This window comes from Alosa pseudoharengus, unplaced genomic scaffold (genome assembly GCF_046254945.1).
Source record: "Alosa pseudoharengus isolate Yale_2024_CS ecotype anadromous, Long Island Sound unplaced genomic scaffold, YU_APseudo_1.1 YU_APseudo_1.1_scf_21, whole genome shotgun sequence".
Lineage (NCBI taxonomy): Eukaryota > Metazoa > Chordata > Actinopteri > Clupeiformes > Clupeidae > Alosa > Alosa pseudoharengus.
In genome coordinates, this window is record NW_027468674.1 from 20,571,388 (window position 1) to 20,586,848 (window position 15,461).

Consider the following 15,461-nt stretch of genomic DNA (forward strand, 5'->3'; position numbering starts at 1 on the left):
TGAGACCTGTCCGTCACTGCCTGGCTCTGTGCCATCCGTCAAAACAGCACAGCCCTTCGCCACTTCACTGTGTGGGCATTGCTGACAATTTATAGATTTAAGACTTGAGATGATCTGTCACCAAACAGATTAATCCATCCTCCATGTACGAGGGATATAAGATGACAGCTTCTGAAATGAAGCCAGTATTGTGTGCTCCTGAATGTCAATGGTACCAGGGAACTATTTCTTTCAGCGATACATGTTTACGGTTTTTTAGTGTTTCGCACTTGAGCTTGACAGCCAGGAGTTTAGCCATTTGAGAGGCATGCCCTCACACGCGCCTCCTTTCGGTCTTTGTATTTTGGACTTCACTTGTTTGTTTCTGTTTTCAAACAGAGCTAGGCTCGGTCACAGTCCCGCTAGTGCACTCCGACTACCTCATCTCCCTGGCGGGGAGTACAGTGAAGGTTGTTGCTGGGTGTCCTTTCTCTATTTAACTTTACAGAAACACAAATAGCTCTCTCTCTCTTCCCGGCCCACTCCCTAACACACTCATATTTCCACCACAGCCGAAATTCGACCAGCATTCATCTGCGCTAATACCCGCTCTCACACACACACACACACACACACACACACACACACACACACACACACACACACACACACACACTCACACACACACACACACATAAGGTCCTGCCAGTAATCATAGCCATCACTCAACACCCAGAACAATGATGGGAGTACATCTAAAACGCACAGCTGTTGCCATCGCACAGGGCACACAGATCCGCCTTTCATTGTCCCTTGTCTTGTCCCTCACCAACATAGACACACGTACACACACACACACTTTCCAATTGTGAGAGGTGTGAAGTTATTATGTCTCTCTCTCCCACCCTGTCTTTCAATTTCCAGTGCTTTTACACCATTGCTTTCTATCAGCCATTCAATTTAACTACATTCAAACGTGTCAAGGATGAATAAGCCAGTGACAATCCCAATCTCTCTCTCCCTCTCTTTTTCTCACTCACTCTCTCTCTCCCTCCACACGTGGCGTGTCCCATCCATCATGTGCAGAATGCCAGGGATGAGAGATCGTACCCCTCTGGGCCTGATGGTCGGGCACCAGAATAACGTAATCCCTCACCCCGCTACAAACCCCCCCCAGCCCGGCAGGCCCACCAGACCCGCCATCTTACCCCAGGGGGGATGATGTCATGTACCATTCTCTCCTGGCCAAGGCCTGGCAGGCGAGGAGGATGACACCAGCTGCGAACGCTTACAGTACGCTGAGGTGGCCGATGACGGACAGACAAGTCTGGCACTGAACGGGCCTCCCCATTGTGTGTGTGTGTGTGTGTGCGTGTGTGAGTATGACTTGTAACACTTGTAACAGGATGGCAGAGGGCAATTAGCCTATTTCTCAAGCCCCAGCTGCGTTGAACTGAAGTCGTTGGGTAAAGCGCCTTCCTTTTCCTGTCCTTCCTGTAGACTGTGCTGTAGAAGAGTAGCTTTCTATGACTCTGTTTACATCTTCGAACGTAAACCTTAGTAAACATGACATAAAAAGTTTTGAAAAAGCACTGTTTGTTGACAGCGGACAGCCGGCAGCTTTGAAATTTCATTGGTAGTTGGTTTACATAGATATATACACTAGATGTCGCCTTGACTACTGCTGTTCATTGAAACGAATGCGTCAATCGAGACGCCATCTTGCTTCAGTGATCCACTCCTCTATAATGCATTAGCGTCAATCTGGGCAAAGATCTAGCGAAAATAAAATCACCATAAATCGTCAAAATCTCAAGCAATTATCTAGTTTTTTGGGTTGTTCCAACTGACAGGCATGTATTTATGGTTGAGTCTAGAGAAAACTAAGCTTAAGACGATAATAAAGATACATTTTACCAGTCTAGCCCCATAGACTCCCATTCATTCTGCACTAGCTAGCGGCGGCCCCTAGAGGAACAATGAGTAAACTGCAACCAGGTTCGATACAATGAAAGTAAACAGACTCTTCGTAGACAGGCTGTGGTTGAGGCCACATACTCCTCGTCTCGTTTACTCATGTAAGTTGTAATCTCACCAGAAGTTGCTGTAGATCTGTAGAACATTTACCTCTGCTACTACATAGGCTACGCCAGTCGTTACTTTTATATGCATGGGTCAGTGCCATGGGCAAACGAGATGTAGCTGAATTCATAAATGACAAAACCATGAGAAAGGTGATTTTCTTACGTTTCAACAACAAAGAAGCCGATCTGCCATCATTGTGAGAAGTTCCCAAATTTGTCGCTAATCGCTAAAAAGGTTTTCTATCGCTGGGGATGGCCAAACGTCGCTAAATAGGTAACGCTGACAATACAGGAGAACTAGTTTAGCGCTTCAGATCCCTGTACCATGATGGCGGCGGTGTTGACGCATGCTGAGAAGCAGAAGGCGACATCTAGTGTATATATCTATGGTTGGTTTACACTGTGGCAACATTTTGTGAGATGGGCTAATTCTGTTTCTCAGATTGGCACTGGCTGTGACCTGCTGATTGCATTGGCACCCTGAGATCGTCAATGAAAGTTAATTACGCTTCGAGTCAGAATGCTAAAACACCTGCTGTACAGTACACCTTGCATTTGACTTCATCAGATAATGCCAACTGCCAGAGGAGACAGAAGCAGTTATGCGTGAGAGATCCATGCGGACATTGTTGTTAACAAACGCGTTAAAAAGCCAAAAAGAACATTTTTGAAAAATCTAAGTGTTTCTGCTCAAAATAAAGACCGAGAAAAGTATGCGTGTTCAAGAGCAAAAGAAATTTGGCAAAAAATAAGGCAAGCGCAGACGTGTCTCTGTTTACATTGGCCGAGGTTCATTGAAACACATGAGCCTGTGTTCTATCCTTTAGTGTGTCAAGCTCACTTCCTTTCGAGAAGCTGATGCCTTATTTTCACATCTCCCCCCAACCCCCATAACCCTTCCTTCACTATTCCCAAAGCCCCCCCATCACCCATCACCCAGGTCTCAGTCGTGACCTGACAGATTCTCTGGGGAAACTGCACAGCCATTAGCACACTCCCGAGATGGGCCTTGGAAGGCTGTCTTTTGAGTCCTCTCTGGGGGGATGGGGTTTGCGAGGATTCCGGCTATTTGCCCCTTATCTTCGCATGTGCAGAAGCAAACAAGTTTTGAGGCGGAGCGCTGAAGCCAGGCAACTGTCACGGTGGTGTCTTTTGAAGGCATTATGAAAGGTTTTGTGAGGCCCCTGTGTAATAAAAGCTAAATGAAAAAATGAAATAAACACATAAATATTCAAGAACAAAAACGGGAGGGGGGGGGGGGGGGGGGGATGACTCCAGATTTTGGAGGCGGGGGAAACGCCGCAAGCCTGACAACAGCAATGGAATTAATTTGGGTTATTTTCATTCCGCTGTTGAAAAGAAATGCTGGTTGGAATGCATGACTGTTTTTGTTCTCTATCGATCTTGTGTTTAACATAGTCAATATCTGTTAGCATCCTCTAAGTCTGGCCCACGAGCAAGGACAGGGCACAATACATCCGTCCCATTTTGGATTCCTGTTCCTGTTTGTCGATTGATAGCACAGCATGTGGGAACATGGCCGCTTCATGCTTGCATGGTGATGCTTTGCATTGATTCAACACTTCAGTGACACAAAGTTCTTAGTGTCTGTCAACATATGTAGTTGATCACTTCATGTTCACAGGCAAAGGTAAGTTGGCAATCATCAGTGTAATAGACTTTGATGGCCACAGTAGAATATGGAAATAGTTAGAACAACAGGAATACAGACTTCAAAGCATGTCTGTTTGCTATGTTTTTGACACTCATTGGAACAGTTTTCTTTTGTATGTTACTGTCCTCACACTATCAACAACAGCCAAACGTCATTGTTTTTGGTACTTACAGCCACAGTCACAGCTAATGTGATGAAAAAAACTATAGTGTTGTCATGCATAGATGTGTATGAGGGTAAATACCTGCCACATGTGTTGATGTCTTATGTTTGCATAACGTTGCCTTTAGGATGTTTTGGTAGAAGCTATCAAACTCTGTAGAGTAGAAATCCCAGTAGAAATCAGAAATCAAGACCTGATTTCTACTGGGATTAATGGCTCACATATGGCCCAGGATGAAGTGTTCAACTAGACCTTCTTAAGTGAGACTGCCTCACACCACAGCAAAAAAGTTACATGAAAGACGCCAGCTGTGTACAGAAGAAACAAAATACCTCTTGTCCTCCAACGTAAGGGGAAGAAAAAAATGAAAGGAGCACTTTGTATTTTTCTTTTTTTTGTGTGTATGGCCTCTGCCATAATCATTCTGGCGGTGCACACAGAATACCATTGTCCTTATAGCGCTGAGTGTAATTACCTAGGAGAAAAATCAATGTCTATTTGATGAATGATTTCATTGTGTGCGTACGTGTGAGCCAAACAGTGGTGCCCTATGCTGTGTTTGACTCAGATATCACTTCTACTGATGGAGGGATTGAGTACCCTTGAAAAAGCAAAGCAATTTCAGATTTGACAGTAAAGGCCGATCTTATTTTGCTGGGTGTTAAGGTTTAGAAACTGAAACCAGACTGCAGCGTTTCTAACACTAGAGAGTAACAAAAAGACCAATCCAGCATGCATCACATAAAATATTACATACATGTCAAAAAACAGTGATGGCTTAAAGGAACCATATGTAAGATTGTGGCCAAAACTGGCACTGCAATCACTTTCAAATTACTGTAGAGCGGTGTATCCCCTCCCCCTCCCCCCTGACTCGAGGTTGTCAACCCGGATGCCGAAACACTACTAACTTCGTGATTAGTACATAGGTGGAGGGTGGCGCATCAGGCCAAAACACAACATGACATGACAAAACACAACATCAACATCAGTTGAGGGCTGCAACTTCACTTTTTAAAATAACAATATCCTGGCCGGACTACTGTTGTCAGTGATATAAGTATTGGAAATGAACATGATTTCTTAATGTCTAGTGACATACCAGGGCCATTTTATGATTAATTGAAATACATTTCTTACATACGGTTCCTTTAAATAACTACAATGCAACACAACCACTATCTGAGCAGCCCTCTCAAGAGAATTCACATCTTTCAAGATATGGGGAGGAGGTTATCTTGTGATGTAGAACTCAATGCATTCTACAGGGAAGTCTAAAGCAGGGGTTTTCAACTGATTGTGAACCAGGGACCACCATTCTGACTAATTACGCAACCCCAGGACCACCTCTGAATAAAAATACCGATTCCCACATTGCAACTACATTACTGAATCCATGGTCACGGACCACTAGCAATGTCCTCACGGACCACAAGTGGGCCGCGGACCACTGGTTGAAAACCCCTGGTCTAAAGCACATACAGACTGTTTTGAATGGAGATGGAGGAGAGGACTGGGAAGAATGAGAACTGGACACAGAGGGGGAAGAGAAAGAATGAAAGTTAGACAGAGAGAGAGTGAGAGAGAGAGAAAGAGAGAGAGAGAGAGGGTTGGGGGTGTTCAGTATGAGAGAAAATGTCAGGGTCGGAGAAAAAGGAGACAGGGAGAGATGGAGACGCACAAACAGGCCCTGGGTTCAACAGGAGTTATGGGAGAGCGAATAACCAGGTGGGTTTCGCTCGCCCTTTTTCTCAAGTGACGGACCGCAGGACTGGACCGTGCTTTCACTTCTCCTCAAAGGCTCTCTGCCGGCTGACAGTTAAAGACTGGATATGTCATCACAGGTTTGTTTTGGTTCAAGGGTTCAAAGGTTAGAGTTCAACACAAGTCATCCACATAGCAACTCAGCTGAATGTTTGTCAGTTTATTCTATGAGTTGAGAGCATATTTTGTAAACAATAAGGATCAATGTTGCGTGTGATTATAACATTTCCACACAAAAATGCACTTATTAGAGTTTGATAAACTATGAATATCTGACTTTTGATTGCAGTTTATAAAATTACCCCTCATTTAAAACCTAACAAGCAGATCATAGTTAGGGAGCAATGATAGGACGGTATGATTGGGTCAGTCATATTTTTCAACCGGCCTTAAAATTTTTCTTTCTGTTTTCTACTGTTTGCACAGATAAGCTGAGAGAGACACACAATGATATCAGTCGGTCTCTGCCTGGTTTTCTCTCCCTTCCACCACTGTTATTGGTGTGTGTGTATGTGTGTGTGTACAGTATGTGTGTGTGTGTATGTGTGTGTATGTGTGTGTGTGTCTGTGTGTGTGTGTGTGTGTGTGTGGTGTGTGTGTCACTGAGAAAGACAGTGGGAGAGAGAGGTGTGTGTGTGTGAGAGAGAGAGAGAGAGAGTGTGTGTGTGTGTGCTTGTGGGCGTGCGTGCGTGTGCGTGTGTGTGTGCGCGCGAGAGAGAGAGATCACAATGAAACTGCATCTGTTCCACATGTGCATCTTACATAAGTCATGGAAAAACAGAAGCTGCACTATGTGTGAGAGCAGCAGATTTCATACTCTACAGCAGCCAGTAGACTGAGGTTAAACGTTATTAATGCTTAATAACGACACAAAGTAGACCTTAGGAACACCATAGAAAACGTTTTAAGTTGTTCCACACACTTAGTGAAACACAGACTACTTACCAGTCCATCACAGTTACTAATAGCCACTGAGGCTTCTGGCATATCAGTAACATCTCCGGTAAAAACACAGTTGCCATGAATACGCTCCTTGGCCTTTTCCTCGAAGTCCTCTTGCCATTCCACAAAGGCATCTGGTGCAACGAGCCTTCTGTTGGCTCTGAGGCGCAAGTGCAACTCCTTACCAAAGACAGTGACGTTGAAAAACAACTGTTGACTATTAGAGGTGAACGTGGAGGAACTTGGGACGCTGCGGGAAACGCGCCGTCTTCCAGCGGACGAAACGCCACTTTTACTTCCATCTGCGAGCGACACCACGTGAGAGATATACCGGCCTTGAGAGTCTGTGCTGAACGGAACGATGAGTCCGTATTCACTTAACTTTCCAGAGAGATTGGCTGGTGGAAAGAAAAAGAACTACAGTCACCAAGTGCAAACGGTCACCAGTAAACGTGTCTACGTCTGCATGCAAACTTCATCTGGTATACTGTTTGATATGAAACTCGGCATGCTTTTTTCATTAAATCGTTATGTGTAAACACAGGCCTTCATGGAACTCCAGGGATCAAAGAACTTCACAAAAAGTTTCAAAACCGTCCAAAATCTCAGTTGGATATAAATTAATTTATATTTAGGTAGCCTATATTGACAATCTTTCACGTCCCATTTTCAATTGTCAGAGCAAACAAATCTAAGTAGCGGATTATGAGCTATGCAGCCATGCACAAAGACATTAAAGCTGCAGACTGCAATAAGTTTTTGTCAAGTTCATGTCTCTGAGATCATAAGAAAAATATAAACTTACCATGAGAGTTTGCAGCGTGTCTATAATCCAAAAATAATACACATATTGTGCAGTAAAACAAAACATAAATATAATCCATTGCGATGCCTAGAATGAAAATTGAAGCAGTCCCCTCAAACCAGCTTGAGAAGTTTTCTTTTTTTTATTGTAGACTGTGGTGCGTTTTTCTCCTGGTTTCTTTCTTCATCGGAAAGGTTTATTTTTCTGTACACACAGAGTTAGAGCGAAGCATTCTGCATGTCACTGGAGAACGCCAAACTGACGGGTGTTCAAAGTTGTTCCAATCCTTTGGCCTCTGTTGAACTGGGCAATAACCAGGACAGCCCCATCCATTTAGAAAGGGGAAAAAAATCAAGGGTGCTGCGGATGACGACAACTCTCCGGCTAATCATTGCGCTCTGACCAAAAAGAAAGTTCGAAATGGGACCGTGGCAGTCGCTTTACAGGATATCTGCTGGTTTAAACTGTAACTGTTACATAGTTTTTTCCAAGTGAGTAAAACTATTCGACGGTCGACTAGTCCAGCTGTCACTGGAAGCAAAATTAGGCAATGTCGTTATGAGTCAAAATTCCATTTCTGCACAATTCGGATACTTCTGTATTGTCTAACTATTCAACCATCAAAAGACAAGTTGTCGAAGGGAATACTGGCTCTTGGCTATCCGGAAACTTTATCTTTGCCGTGTTGTGCTTAGGAAGTTTGACGTGGACAAATATATTTTGTATTTACCATGGCATTTTCATGTTTTCTCCTCCTTGCATAGCGTAGAACGCATATAAACTTATTTAACCATTTTGGCAAGTTCAATAGGTGAGGAAAAACAGCTGGCAGTGTTTTGGTTACTCTGTATGAACAAATACTGTCGATGGAATCCAAAATATTTATTCATTCATGTTTTCATTGTATCCTTACGAAGGAAGTCTTTAAAGCAGCACCGCCTGCTGGACGGGGCGTGGAGCACGCGCACCCGGAAGTGATGGAGTTCCTCAGTCTCAAACTTTACAGTAAACTTTACAAACATGCCCGTAAATTCAAATTATGCCATTTTTCTCCTGAAATAGTATACTAGGCCTACAACATATCTCATTATTCTAGGTTATATCCTATTCATGTGTGTCTTAAAATGGCCAAAGCAGCAGTTCCAGATTCTTGAAGTCAAAGCATATTTCACCTTTATGAAATAAGCATGTGCAAAGCATAACATCTACTGTAAGAATCAAACTACTTTCCACTTTACCACTATTCATCTATCTATATCAAAATGGCATAATGCTAAATAGCCTTATACAAACTGTCCATCTCCAATTTACCTTTAGATCAAACCAATGTCTCAGCTGCAGTCAGACGCATCCTTGAAACATTTTCATATGTGTGTGTGTGTGCATATGAATAAACATATAAACACACACACACACATACACACACACACACACACACAGAGGGAGAGTTTCCATCCTGGATATGAGTCATGTGAGACAGTCAACCCACTCCAGCAACAACACAGATGATTGGGGAGTGACATCAGCAGCCCAGTGCACCTGGGAGAGCGTGCTCATTGGGGGACCCCCAGGGTGGTTGTTTGACCGCAGTTGACTGACCCACTGTCCGGGAGAGGCTAGACTAAACCTCTCAGCAGTGACTCAGACTACAGCTGAGACCTCTGAACGTCTGGGAAAGGCAACTGTGAACACATTAAGTTTCATCTCTCTCTCTCTCTTTCCCTTTTCTCTCTCTCTCTCTCTCTCTCTCTGTCTTTCTCTTTCTCACAAATACACACTTTAGAATGCCTCCTCTCACACGAACAGCTATCTATTCCATGTGAACTTTAAAGCAAATTTTTGGCCAATATTGCTGGGTAACTACAACCAGTTCAATGGGTTCGGATTGGATGATCATGGACATTTGCCAACTGATGATTAAAGTTCTCCAGGAATAATTATTCCCCAAATATCAATGAGAATATGCCAGAAAAAGAAACAATGCAATAACATTGCTCATAAATTTCCGTGTTTAACAGCTCTCTCATAACACACACACATACAGTTGTGCTCACCCGTTTACACACCCATGTTAAAGTTGACTAAAAAGAGGAATAAAAAATCATCTTTTGGAAATTGATTAGTGCCTTAATTAAAAAAATTAAGAAAAATCCATCCTTTAAGGACACCAATTTTCTTTGTGAATGAATATTGTAAATAAATAAATGTTCTTCATCAAAATACTGAGGGCATGGGGTACTTTTCATGAGATCATCTCTCAATGCAAATCAAACCAGCTTAGGCTAACTGAAATAAAACCATTCCAATCTCTAGGTATGGCGAAGGGCATGTGATGATATGGGGCTATTTCAATTCAAAAGGCCAACGGAACTTTATCAGGATGCATAGTATCCTGGATCCATGAGGTAACTGGCCTTTAAAAACAAAAATCTGCCTGCCTCTATGGAAATTTAACAGAGGTGTGTATACTTATGCCCCATGTATTTTAAGTATGAACATTTATTTATGTATGATACATAATTCATTCACAAAGAAAATCTAAGAAAATGAATGCATTAAGATCAATTTCCAAAAGGTGATGTTTTTATTTCTCTTTTTAGTCAACTATAGCATGGGTGTGTAAACTTATGAGCGCATAAGCACACACTTCAAAATATTGCCATGGTGAGCACACATGCCGATAAGAGCTATTCATTCTGAATATCATGGAGAGAAGTCAATGAACTGATGTCAGTTTTTGCACTGGAACCTTTAAGTAGAATTGTGAGGAGCTGAACTAGACTTATACAGCTGCTACGTGTACTTCCATATTTTCACAGTCACTCAAACACACACACACACACAAACACACATACACACACACTTCAGGTTTGCTAGACTGAAGTAACATTTTGCATTTTGAAAAAGTAATGGATATAGGATATAGGAGCTCGCTAACCTTTGCCAGCAGCATCTCTGCCGGTGTGTTTTTCAACAGTTAATTTTAAAAGCTCCCAAAGCATCATGCCTCAGTCAAAAAGGTTCAAGCAATTTAGGACCTTTGATAACATTTGACATTTTGGGCCTTCAGCAGTCAGTCCATGGTCTCGGGCATGACGGGGTAACCAGACCTAATTCTTAATTTCTTGGAAAGTCTGTCTCGAAATGAGAGCATAGAAAAAAGAAGAAGTAAAACAGCACCACATAGATTCCATAATACACACCAGCTCTAATGTATATGAAGACAGCAATATCCCAACTGAAATGTTGTCTAGACAACTGTTTTTTTCCCCTCAAGAATTCTCCAGGGCTTTCAGAGTGCGTTTGCGGTCTGTTTAGTTTTAGAGCCCCTTCCCCCCAAAGCCTCTCTTTTGCCTTAGTAATAGATTCCATGCAAGGCCTACAGTGAGTGTGAAGCAGTTACAGGTGTGTAGTTTTTATACACTTCCATACGTTCATTCCCGGAGGATCTACAGGAGGAAACAGTGGAGGAGGACAAGTACATTGTGATCCAACTATAAATAATAATAGGCAGGCACATTTAAACAAACTGAGGCACTAGGAGATGGAGGCCCTTAACCACTTTGTAAGAGGGTTCTTATGCTTCAACCTTTTTTTTCCCATTCCCAGCGCTGGTTTGTGAGGGGGGGTTAAGTGTGTCCAGAAAGGCAGAATGTCATTCCACAATATGCAGAGTATTCAATTAAAAAACCTTGCCTGCAGCCTCCCCCCACCCCCCGCCCCAAACCATTCCTCCAATCACTGCCACCTCCACGAACCCCCCTCCCCTCCTCCCGCCCCTCATCACACACACACAGAGACACACACACACAGACACACACTTTGTTCCCAACGCCCCGATGAAATGAATAGGCTCAGTCTTAGACTGCGGTCCAGTCAATACACCACAGCAATTTTATACTACATTGGAGGCTCTGGTATAGTTACTTTGTCTCACAGCTCGTTTTGAAGTCTAGGCTCTTGAAGGCTGGCTTTGCGCTCTCTTCTGCTCGATTAGCTGCTGTCGCTGGGAGCTTCAAGTGTACGATAGAAGCCACATTTTGCTCTTCCCAAAACCAAAATGCAGATGAGGTCATCTACGTAATTGTTTTTCTTTCCTTTTCTCCACTTCTTCATCACCCTCTTCTTTTTTTCATGCAGTGAACATGAAGAGAAAGACGAAGATGCTCATCTTTTCCATCCTCCATAATAATCAACCACACGAATTAAGCCCACTCCTGGTAATTGGCATTTTTGCCAGGTTCAGAAGTCTTTTTTATACTGAGGCCTCCCCACAATGGTAGACCACATCAGTGGTAGCATTTGTCTTCCCAGTACCTTTTCCTTTTTCTTGGGCATGCAAGCTCTGTACGCTACTCAAAATTCAGCTCCGACAGAACTTATCAAGTGAAAGCAACAACAGCTCATGCCAAAGACTCATATGTTATCTGTGCTGCTGTAACACTCGGAAATCCAATGAAGGATTAAAACTATCAGCCTTAATTCCTGTTTCCTGACTCTTTCTGGAAGACATTTTCTTCAACTCGGTAAGTATGAGTAGCTTGCTCCAACAGCCACTGGCTAAATGCTGTTCAAAATGAAGAAACTTGATGGTGTTTATGGCTGAGAATGTGGCTTCCTCGATGGGGAAGGAATCAAGTAGCTGGGTGGCTGTTGGAAACTGGCGCTGGACCCTTAGGCATGGATTGTTTTCCCTGAGAGCGTCTGTAGCGTGGGCAGCTCACCCCAGTGGGCTGAGAAAATATGTTGCTCACCATATTTCAGGCGTTTGGAAGATGCACAGCAGCTGCACTTCTGAAGTACAGAGAAACAGCAGAGGGACAGAGGGAGAGAGAGAGAGATAGAGAGAGAAGACAAGGGAGAGAGAGAAGGCATAGGGACAGAGGGAGAGAGAGAGGGACAGAAGGCAGAGGGACAGAGGCAAAGAGAAAGAGAGCGGGGGGAGAGAGAAGGCATAGGGACAGAGGGAAAGAGAGAGGGGGGGAGAGAGAGAAGGAGAAGGGGAGAGAGAGAGAAGGCATAAGGACAGAGGGAGAGAGAGAGAAGGCAGAGGGAGAGAGAGAAAGGAGAGGGGGCAGAGGAGGAGTCACCAAAATTAGTTAGACACAGCAGTCACAGAAAATTATTTAATTGCTTAAACTCATTGGAGCAGTGTCTTTCCTTAAGACAAAACGAGCCATAAAGACTTTTACAGACTTTTTACTTTTACACCCTGGTTGTGTTTTGCATATTTTTCATTCTTCTTTCTTCAATGGCTTTGGAAGTCTATGGACGGTAAAATACCAACTTCTACAGTACAATTGAGAGTATCCTGACTGGCAACATCACAGCATGTAAGGGATAATGGACGACACGGTGGTCTGTTCACAGAAATTAATGCATGGTCGAGGTTGTAAAACGGCCCCGACGCGAAGCGGAGGTGGAGTCCATTATCCCGCTTATTCCACTGTTGCCACTTCCGTTGTGTTCATTTCCTGTTACAATTTAAACGTTTTAATCGCTAAAACTGTCTTGTTTATAGAACTACTTTCTTCCGACATATATCAACTAATTTCTCAACTTGCAGGACAAACTACTAGTTCTAAATTACTAGTTCTAAATGGATGGTTGCTATGGCCAAAGGCCAGTCGTTAGTTCTATCTCTCCCGTTGTCAAGCGGGCGTATCCCAAGATTCTGATGAACTTTAGCTTTGAAACATCGCTATTTTACTTAGCCTGCTGTCATCCATCTAGCTAAAAGCCACCTCTGTCATATGTTACAATGTTGCTATGTTCTGAACGTCTGCATTTTACAGCTCGGATGCAACGTGACGGTTCATTTAAACTTCACAACGAGTTCGGCGAATTAATATAGCCTACAAGTGTGATATGGCCAAAAAAATGGATCTACTTCATAGGTGTGCAGATAACATACTGTAACGTTTGAAGGTTTCAGGACACCAAGCGTTGTTCAATGCAAGCTTTAATGAGTACGAGGGCAGGGACACAGACACAGATCACAATACACACGGGGCCGGTCAAGTACACACACACGCTACACATACAGGGGAGGACGCAGCCCCCCACACAAAAAGGATCACACACGAGGGAGAACTAAAAGGGAAACATGTTACAATAAAGACGCTAACTTTACACTTATAACTTAGGCGAAATAAAGACATAAACCCCCCAAATGTTCGCTCTCGTATCCCAGCATGCCCTGCGTGGGAGAACGCTAACAGTAGGCGAGTTCGACTTCGGCTGAGTCTGACTTGGTCTGGCTTACTACGTAAACGTGATCTTCAGAGGCTAGCCGGGAGGAGCTACAACAGAGGGCAGCTCATCCCGGACAGAGAGGCTACAGTCTGCCTGACGTGATTCGCGGGAGACATCGCGGGAGATATCGCGGAATTTTGTTTGCAATAAACACAGCAGAACGTTCATTCTTACTCATTAAAATGAGCATGATGACTGACGAAATAAATTCTTATGATGTATTTTAAATAAGCCACTGTTGTCATACAGTTAACAGGCCTGCATTGTAGCACATAAATTCAATATCATGTGTTTCCCCTATGTGTGTCTATCTATTTAGCCAACAGCAGAAAATAACAGAATATCCAAACATTTTCAGTAGGCTAGCCTACCATTTTTGCAGAAATCACGTATAAGAAGGTATCCCTTCGATTTCTGTTTATTTTCGCATATTCCACCATAAGGAAGCAGCATGAGCCTCCCGTCATAATCGTCATGAGGACATTCCTCCCAAATGGCCCTATCACGTCTTTGAACTGACGTCATGAGAGCGTGTTTCAGCTCGTGCAGCTCGTGGAAGGCAACTGCAAGATCTGTCTGCAGGCTAAGACTCCCGCGATATTTTAAGGCCATGTGACATGGTGTCACGGTGGTAAGTCCCTCCCCGGCTGACAGAAGTCGGACAGAATTTCTAACCAGCAAGCATTGCGTCCATCCCAGTATGCATTGTGTTCAACCCAGCATGCATCACATCAAGTCAGATCTGCACAGATCTGCCGCAAGTCGAACTCTATAGCGCGGGAAAGATGCCAAAAACCTCCCTTCCTACCAACCGGTGGATCCATCAAACGTCATGTCAAACGCCTACCAGCACGTAGTGTACGTACGTATGTTTAAAGAAAAAACCTAATTTTCTACTGTCTTAGATTTTAGTTTCACATTGCAAGTAACACTTGACCAATAGGGCTACAAATTGTGGTTAACTAGTGTCGGTAGTATATTGCGAGTAGTTGTGAACCATAGGAACTTTAATCGTAGCCTAGCCAAATTGAAATAAATGCGAATTTATGATAGCCTAAGCCTGTCAGTTCGACTGGCGACCCACAGTTGGATAAGCAGGTTCCCCCGAGCAGTCTGCATTGCTACACTGAGGGCTTCTTTGTCTGCTGATGTTTTGTTCAAAGGTCCAGGTGGTCCACATATAGCCTTCATGCCATTTCAGGTGAAAACACTTTTCATGTGCCTACTTAATAAACGTATCTTTATTAGTGTCAACATTACAGTATTTAGGCTATGTTAATCTCGCCACTCTAAGAAATGGCCGTAGGCCTACTTTTACAGTAGGCCTACAGCACAGCAAAATCTATTCAATTTGCAGTCCGAGGGATATTGTCCATAAAACGTTGTTAAACTTAGCCTATAGGCTAGGATAGGCTACATAATCACATATTTGGAGATGATTTGAAGTGGGCTCATATGCTTCCATAACGTATTGATGTAAGAAAGAGAAAATGTGAAGGCCAGCCTATATGGCATTTATCATATCTGGCAGATAATTGGTAGCCTAGTCCTGTTTTGCAGATATTAGGCCTACGCATAATAGTTTAAGCAACAGTAGCAATAGCTTGTCACTAATAACGACACAAATAGACTAATGAATGTTCATTAACCCTTTAGCTGCCAGGGTTTAAAAAGAATAAATTGGATTTGTACATAAAAATTTCAATAGGCCATGGCTTGCAAGTGGTCAGAGATAAAGTCCTACTGTAAATGTGAAAATCATTTAGTATGAACAGAAGTTTATGAAGGGGGTAA

General features: G+C 43.2%; 1 protein-coding gene across 1 annotated transcript in view; it reads right to left on the minus strand.

The window, feature by feature from the left end:
- adamts14 (ADAM metallopeptidase with thrombospondin type 1 motif, 14) overlaps positions 1 to 7,629 on the minus strand; it is a 68,807-nt gene extending 61,178 nt beyond the window's left edge. Inside the window, exons 1-2 of the mRNA XM_076298117.1 lie at positions 7,413 to 7,629; positions 6,611 to 7,005 (exon numbers count right to left, since the gene is read on the minus strand). Coding sequence (XP_076154232.1) covers positions 6,611 to 7,005; positions 7,413 to 7,491 — 474 coding nt within the window. The 5' untranslated portion in view covers positions 7,492 to 7,629. The remainder of the gene's footprint in view (positions 1 to 6,610; positions 7,006 to 7,412) is intronic.
- Positions 7,630 to 15,461: the final 7,832 nt, after the last annotated feature.